Source organism: Condylura cristata, unplaced genomic scaffold (assembly GCF_000260355.1).
Source record: "Condylura cristata isolate star-nosed mole 26May11 unplaced genomic scaffold, ConCri1.0 scaffold00012, whole genome shotgun sequence".
NCBI lineage: Eukaryota > Metazoa > Chordata > Mammalia > Eulipotyphla > Talpidae > Condylura > Condylura cristata.
The window spans coordinates 9,366,840-9,374,896 of record NW_004567113.1 but is presented as its reverse complement, the minus strand read 5'-3'; the positions used below and the strand labels follow the sequence as shown (position 1 = coordinate 9,374,896).

Below are 8,057 nucleotides of genomic sequence, written 5' to 3'. Positions count from 1 at the left end.
CCATGTGCCATCACCATATTCCTGGGTGGTCTTCCCACCTCAGTTTTGATCCTGTTCCCCTCTCTCTCCTGTAGAATGTCTCTGGTTTATAGTTGTTAGCTGATGTTCATTTTTACTTTATTGCTTACATTTTACCCATTGGAGAGTATATTTCAATGGGTTTAAGTTCATTCAGAGTTGTACAAGCTTCATGCAAATAGATTTAGAATACATTCATCATCCCAAAATGCAACTCTTGCCGATTATTCTACGATGCCCCATCTTCTCTAATTTGAAGTAAACAACCATCAACGCAATTTGCCAATTTTAGACATTTTATGTGAATGGAATCATCCAGTATGTGGCCTTTGGTGTCTGGCTTCTTTCACTTGGTGCGATGCTTTCAAGACTCCTCTACATTGTAGCATGCAGAACACTCTATTTGCTTTTAAGGCTGATTAGTTTATTGTCTAGTGATGTATAGGTCATTTATTTCTCCATTCATTAGCAGATCATTAGATGAGTTTTTTTTTAATGGAAGAAATGTAATTCCTATATATCTTAGGCATGAAGGAAAACATCTCTGCTTTTCATTATAGGTAGAGACAGCACACGCGGCTATGAAGACCTGCATCCCATTTGTGTTTTTTTTGGGTTTGTCCTGTGCTCTCCCAGTAAGTATCGGGTGGGAATATTGAAAAATGAGTTTGTGTACCTAAAATGCTGCAATTTTCATTGCCTATGAGCCAAGGAGGTTGTGTATGTTCCTGTCAGGTGAAAGTAAATAGTTGCTCAGGAAGTTGTTGCAACTGAGATGAAAAAGCATACATTGTAGAAAATGAAAAATGTTATAAAAAAAAATCATCAGACTTATTCCTTTTCTTTCCAGTTGCAATTCATCATATAGCTATGATTCTCATTTTTCTTCTTCATAAGCAGTGGCTCTCAAAGTGCCATTTCCAGACCAGCAGCAGCAACATCAGTAGGACTTAGTTAGAAATGTGAATTCTTGGGTCTACCTCAGACCTATAGAACCAGACCCCAGGGATGGGGCACAACAATCTGGGTTTTAACCAAGTTTCCAGAAGATTCTTATAAATATTAAAATTTGACTATTGGTTAGATAAAGTGTAATAGGCTTTGCCTTGAAAATTTTCCTTAGGGTTGACCATGTGCACTGAATTTTCTAGGTAGCCAGGTATCAAAATTCTGGATCTGAGAGCTCTGAAGAGTGGAAGGTGAGTAGAAATGACCTTTCGGAGGTAACTAGATAATAAGAGTTTTAGTTTGTAATTCACTTGATTCAATTCTAACTGAATAGTATAAGTTGAGGAGAAGGTATTTTTTCCCATAATGGATATTTATCATAGTGCAAGGGGCCACATGACAATGAACAATGGGCAATGATATGGACATGAAGGATTAAATACCATCTCCAGACATGGTTCTGCATGCTTTACATGTATTAACTTTGCCCATCTTTACAACTCAGTGAATTGGGTGTTGTACTTTACACTTATTTTATAAATGAGAATACTGAAACACACTGTTCTGTGTAGGTTACACAGTTAATAATTGTTAGAGCCTTACTTTGAACTCGGGCCCTTCTGGCGCCAGGATCTACATTCTTTACTACATTCTTTAATCTCTCTCAGGAAGGTGGCATGTTTAGGAAGTCAGTAAGTTCTCAAGATCGGAACTGCAAGTAATGATTAAAATCTTAGCTAAATCGGTGTTTCATTTATTACATCATTGATTACTGGCTTTTGCATATGGCATAGCCTGGATCTTAGCTTTTGGTGGTGGCTAGATTATGTCAGAGGTTGAGGATGGTGTCCTGTCTTTGAGGCTGTCTTTGTCTGAGCTCATGGATTTATTACATGAGCTTTAAATTGATGTGTCTTAGATTGGTTCATTTCAAAATAGCCACTGTTGATCCTACCTTTCATACAACCAGAGACAGTAAGATTACCATAAATATGCCATATGCTCCATTCTAGCTTTGGCAGGAGAAAAATTCCAACATCATTCTCTTTTCCACTTCTTAATTCCAATGGATAACTGCCTGGAAGAGAGCCTGGCATGTGCTGTCTGCAGTGCCACATGTCAAACACTCAGAGTCATTATAGATCTTTCTTCTGAAGTGATACACCCAGCCTAACACTGCTCAAAGGAATGGGGAGAGTATGGATTCTGATAGTTCACATAAGATCAAAGACAGTGAAATAGATCAGGACTATCACGAAGTTTTAGATTTAGTATTTGGTTTTAATATGGGAGATCTTTTGTGACTCAAAGATTTAGTGGCTTTCTCAATTCCATTTTGCTTACTATGGAAAATTACCAAGTATTCTCAAAATGGGTCATTTAGTCTGTTTATGTCACATTGAAGAGTTATAACATGCACCCATAGATTCAGCACACTGGGTACTCATTTTCTTACTTTATGAATAAGAAACTGCTGTCAGGTAAAGGGAATTGCCCAAGTTCACAGAGGAGCCAGCCAAGACACAGCGAATTTCATTGTTCATACCAAAACTGCTGGTTTTCAGGGTTAAAACTAAAACCAGTGAGCTCACTGGGGCTATATCTAGAGTTTGAATTTCAATGAAGTTCTTATTGTGTTACAGTTCCTCTAACCACTGTCTGAACACAAGCTTCAAAAAATGTGTTTTTCTCTAAGTGAGGTCTCAGAAATGCAAAAATCTCTCATAAGCACTTTTCGGGCCACTAGTCTCACATTCATTTTCCAGTCATTTCACCCTAAAATTTCATGATTAATCATTTAACTATGAATTCCATATCAAGAAATGGATGCGATTACCTAATTATTTTAAATATTTGTAATGACATAATCCAACTGTGAAGGAGTAATTTGTTTCCTTCCTTTATTGCAGGGTCATTTGACTCACACACCAACACCACCTTTGGTAAGTATTTCATTATTTTTGTTATAAACATCTTAGTACTCTTTCCATCACCTTAACCCATTTGGAAAGCAGTAGTCCAAGATATAAGCAATTAATGTGTATTATACGCATCATGCGTTGATTTTTTTCCCCCCTCAGGAATTACGAAAAAGAAAAAGAAAATAAACTTTTTTTTTTTACTTTTAGGAGAGCATTGAGTCATCAGAAGAAAGAGATCTTAACTCAGAGGAACAGGTAATTAACAGACCTCTTTTAACTTTTTTGGCTATTTAGGAATTGAAGGAAGTGATGTTAGACTAAATAACCTGGCAACTGCTCTAAATATAATATTTTCTAACCACTGGTTATGCAGCTAAATTGTCCCATGAAAAGAGAAGGAAAAATGAGTGGGAGAATGATGTGGACATGCTGTTCATTTCATATTTATCACTGGGGCCAGTGACATGGGGCCCTAAGTATCCCTCCTAGTTGAACACACACACACACACACACACACACACTTTGTAAAACATGTTTGACACTTAACAACTCATTTATCAATCTAAAATGTTGCTTTTACAATTGGAGCATTTCAGCTCAGGCACCTGTAGTCTCCTGGCTAATAGGAAGCACCTGCTGGGCCTGGAAGCTTCCACCTTGTCAAGGCTCCTGTTGCCAAGAGAACAGGTGGCCTTCAAGGAGCTTTAAAGAAATATTTACTTTAGTAATGGCTTTCTCTTTAAAATAGTCCCTTCTGTGGCCCTGGTGTTTATGTCCCTTTAATAAAAAGTCTTACTGCCCCTTTTCACTTATCTAAGACAAGTGTTATTACTTTCTTAGTTGTTCTAACATTTTACCAAATTTGTGGACCTCTCAAGATGGTAGGAATTAAGTTTCTCCCTGGAGCTTTGACCAGTATTACATTATATGCTCAACCAGGACTGGAAGATGAATCATTAGGATTTTTAAAAACTTTTTTATTTTTTTAATAATATAATAGTTTATTTTTACATCATTTTGTGCCTTTTCCATCTCAGTTGTAATCCCTGTGGGCTTCCTATCACCAAATCACCCATGTGTCATCACCATAGTCCAGATCACTTCCCTCCCCTCCCCCACTTTTGACCCATTCCCCACTCCACCCCCGTAAAATGTCTCTGGTATATAGTTGTTCATTATTATTTTTTTCCCCTGGTCCTTTATGCCTTTGCTATGAGTAAAACCATTAGGTATTTATCTTTTTCTTTCTGGCTTATTTCACTAAGCATGATCCCTTCCAATTCCATCCATGTTGCTGCAAAGGCATGAGTTTATTTTTTTTGATTGCTAAGCATATTCTATTGTGTATATGTACCACACTTTTTAAAAATAATATAACATTTTGTACATATTTTTTTTTCATCTCAATTGTAATCCCCATGGGTTTCCCATCACTGAGTCACCCGTGTGCCATCACCATAGTCCTGTGCACTTCCCTCCCCCCACCCGCCCTGTTTTTGATCCCATTCCCCCTCCACCCACAAATGTCTCTGGTATATGGCTGTTCATTATTCTTATTTTCTCGCCTGGTCCATTATACTCCTGCTATGAGTGAAACCATCCGGTATTTTTCTTTCTCTTTCTGGCTTATCTCACTAAGCATGATCTTTTCCAGCTCCATCCAAGTTGCTGCAAAAGACATGTGTTTCTTTTTTTTGGTTGCTGAGTAATATTCCATTGTATATATATATATGTACCACATTTTTTAAATCCAGTCATCTACTTTTGGGCATTTGGACTGCTTCCATGTTTTTCCAATTATAAATAAAACAGCAATAAACATGGGGGTGCAGTGTACCACATCTTTTTAATCCAGTCATCTATTTTTGTGCATTTGGATTGATTCCATATCTTTCCTATTGTAAATAGAGCAGCAATAAACATAGGGGTCCAGGTGTCTTTTTGAGTCAATATTTTTGTATTTTTGGGTAGATACCTAAGAATGGGGATTGCTGGGTCATAGGGAAGCTCCATGTTTAGCAGTTTGAGGAAACTCCAAACAGTTTCCCATAGTGGTTGTACTAGTTTGCATTCCCACCAGCAGTGCAGGAGTGTTCCTTTTTCTCCACACCCTCGCCAACCTTTGTTGTTGCTAGTTTCCAACAACATATATTTTTTTAAATTTTAGCTAAAGATTTCATTTTCCTGATCTAATATATATTTTCCCCTCAGAGTTTATTTGAAAAAAAAAACACTCAATTCATTTAAAAATTACTAAATACTGTGTTTTAAATCAAAAAGAAATTGATGAGTGAGCATTAAAAGCCAATTCTTTAAAAAAATTATTTATTATTTTTAATTTTTTAAAATATGTTCATTACATTACCCTTCATTTTTGTGCAATATATGATTTCCCTGTGAAGTTCCCATCACCAATTCACCTGTGCACCATCACCATAGTCCCCTGTGCTCTTCCCACCCCTGTCCTGGTCCTTCTTCCTCCTCTCCTACAGAATGTCTTTGATCTATAGTTGCCTGATGGTTTTTATTTTTACTTTATTACAGTTAATTTTTTTCTGATTCCTTTTTTTGTTTTCTCTACATACCTCCTATAAGTGAGACCATTTGATGTTTTTATTTTTCTTTCTGGCTTATTTTGCTGAGCATAATCCCTTCCAGCTTGGTCTATGTTGCTGTAAAGGGCAGTTTATCCTTTTTGATCGCAGAGTAATATTCCATCATGTAAATATACCACATCTTCTTGATGTAGTCATCTATTTTGGGGCATCTGGGTTGCTTTCATAGTTTACCTATTGTAAATTGTGCTGTATTAAACATAAGGGAGCAGGTGTCCTTTTGATTTAATGAAAAACCAACTCTCTAATCCACATGAAATTCTCTGAGTTTCCTTAATGGAATCATGCTTACAATAGGATTTGAGTTTCATAAGTGTGATTTCAGTAATATTTTTTTTGCTGAAATTTTTTGCAGTATTGAGCGAATTGTGTTTGTATCAAAGCGAATGACTAGGTTTCCTCTTCCTTCCTTCTAATCCCTGAATGAAGGTGTGATTAAGCAGTAAATCTGGCAATGATTAGAGGATGAGCACAGGGAGAACAAGGCAGAAAGGCCTAGAGGGGCATTAGATAACACCTTCTTTGATGTTCCTGGATTATTGACTGTGTCTCTTAACCCAAACTACAGGCAAACGAAGATCCCAGTGACAGTACCGATTCAGAGGAGGGTCCTGATAATCATCAATATGTATATAGATCAGCTGGTGGCATCTCTAGAAGCAGAGATGATAAAGATGATGATGAAGATGACAGTGGAGATGACACCTTTGGCGATGATGACAATGGTCTAGGATCTGAAGAGGGTCAAGGAGGCAACTCCAGTTTTAGAAGTGATGAAGACTCAGCTGACACCACACAGTCCAGGGAGGATAGCACCCCAGATACTACCAGTGAGAGCAGGGACCATGACAGTGAGGATGAGATGCACAACAGCCCCCATGGAGTTGACTCCCCCCAAGAGAGTCAGAGTGAGGAGAACAGGATGGGAGGCAGCAGTGAGGGGGACAGTAGCCATGGGGATGGCTCTGAGTTTGATGATGAAGGAATGCAGAGTGATGATCCAGAGGGCAGCAGAAGTGAGAGAAGGAGCTCCAGAATGAATAGTGCTGGTGTCAAATCAAAAGAGTCAAAAAGGAACAACACACAGCAGGTAGGTCCTACAGATTCTGGGGATAGCCAATCAGCAGATCATCCCAGCAGGAAATTTTTCAGGAAGTCCCGCATTTCTGAGGAAGACATTAGAGGTGAGCTTGATGACAGCCACACAACGGAAGATGTCAAGAGTGACTCCACAGAAAGCATCAACACCAAAGAATCTGGCTTCAGTCTGTCCAGCGAGAAGAGTGAGAGTGAATCTCGAGAAAACAGTGAGGAGAATCAGTCCCCGGAAGACAGTGAAAATATCCAGAACTCCAGCAGTGAGTCTAGTGAAGAGGTTGACCTGCCATCCCTAGAAAGCAGTGAGTCTCAGGAAGAGGTGAGTGAGTCCAGGGGCGATAATCCAGATAATACCACCAGTCAATCAGATCAGGAAGAGAGTGAATCCAGCGAAGAAGACAGCTTGAATAAACCCTCTGATTCAGAAAGCGAATCCAGAGAGAAGCAAGCTGACAGTGAATCAGATGAGAGCCTCAGAACCTCAGAGCAAAGCTCGGAGTCCACTGAGGAAAACAGTTCTAGCCAAGAGGAGCTCCAATCTGACAGCGCCTCAGCAGAGAGCCAGAGTGATGAAAGCCAGTCTGAGCAGAAAAGCCGGTCTGAGGAGGAAGATAGTGATTCTCAGGACAGCAGCAAGTCACAAGAAGAGAGCAACTCGACTGAGAGTGAATCAAGCAGCGAGGAAGATGGCCGCTCCAAAAACCCTGAGCGGGAAAGCAGAAAGTTAATGGTTGATGCTTATCATAACAAACCCATTGGGGATCAAGATGATAACGACTGCCAAGATGGCTACTAGTGTCAGCTTTCCCGAGAAGTGGCCCACACAGTCTAGGGAGCTAGAGCAGGGGAAATGGATTTCACTGTAATTTATTGATGTTTTTGTATCAGAAGGATAACCAGAAGCCATTTCTTTCTGAAAGGAAATAATGGACATTATACTTGTTTTGAGGGTATTAGGAACTGAAGAGGTTTAAATAACATGGAATGACCATGGAACAGACTCAATGAGACTGAAAGGAGGAATGTGCATTCTAGCTTTGTAGCTAAAATAGTTCATAACTCATTAACTTAACAGTTATTGAGGTTCTATTATATACCAGGCACTGTGCTAGGTGCTGAGGTTATAAAGAAACTTCATATTTGTTTCTTGCTCCTGAGGAGCTTATAGAAAGATACAACTGCAGAACTAAAGAGGGATTCATATGAAGGAAACAAGAATTATTACAATTCGTTGTGGCAAGCAAAGAACAGAGGTATAAACAAAATTTTTGGGAACATAGAAGGAGAACCAACTTTGTCTTGGAAAATCAGGTGGGCATTCACAGCAAAGACACTGGTGTTGGAACATTGCGCAGCATTTCTCTTTGTAGACAGAAGAATTATATTTATTATTGGTATAAGCAAAACTATATGGTTAAATATTTAATTTGTCAAAGCACTTTCAAATTATGGCATA

The 8,057-nt window shown here is 38.7% G+C and overlaps 1 protein-coding gene across 2 annotated transcripts; it reads left to right on the top strand.

The window, feature by feature from the left end:
- The first annotated feature begins 599 nt into the window (after positions 1-599).
- DMP1 (dentin matrix acidic phosphoprotein 1) lies at positions 600-7,442 on the top strand. Of its 2 annotated transcripts, XM_004681135.2 has the most exons (5): positions 600-657; positions 1,174-1,217; positions 2,877-2,909; positions 3,096-3,143; positions 6,072-7,442. In XM_004681135.2, the coding sequence occupies exons 1-5, from the start codon at positions 600-602 to the stop codon at positions 7,395-7,397; spliced, it is 1,509 nt and encodes a 502-aa protein (XP_004681192.1). In that variant the 3' UTR covers positions 7,398-7,442. The 2 variants fall into 2 exon arrangements, with proteins under 2 accessions (XP_004681192.1, XP_004681193.1); XM_004681136.2 differs by lacking the exon at positions 3,096-3,143.
- The last annotated feature ends 615 nt before the right edge of the window (positions 7,443-8,057 follow it).

What these genes read in the sequence shown, in the direction of transcription:
- DMP1 (XM_004681135.2), top strand. Translation starts at nt 600, where the DNA reads ATGAAGACCTGCATCCCATTTGTGTTTTTTTTGGGTTTGTCCTGTGCT. An exon ending in AGAGCTCTGAAGAGTGGAAG is followed by an intron (nt 1,218 to 2,876) that starts GTGAGTAGAAAT and finishes CCTTTATTGCAG; the next exon opens with GGTCATTTGACTCACACACC. An exon ending in ATCTTAACTCAGAGGAACAG is followed by an intron (nt 3,144 to 6,071) that starts GTAATTAACAGA and finishes CCCAAACTACAG; the next exon opens with GCAAACGAAGATCCCAGTGA.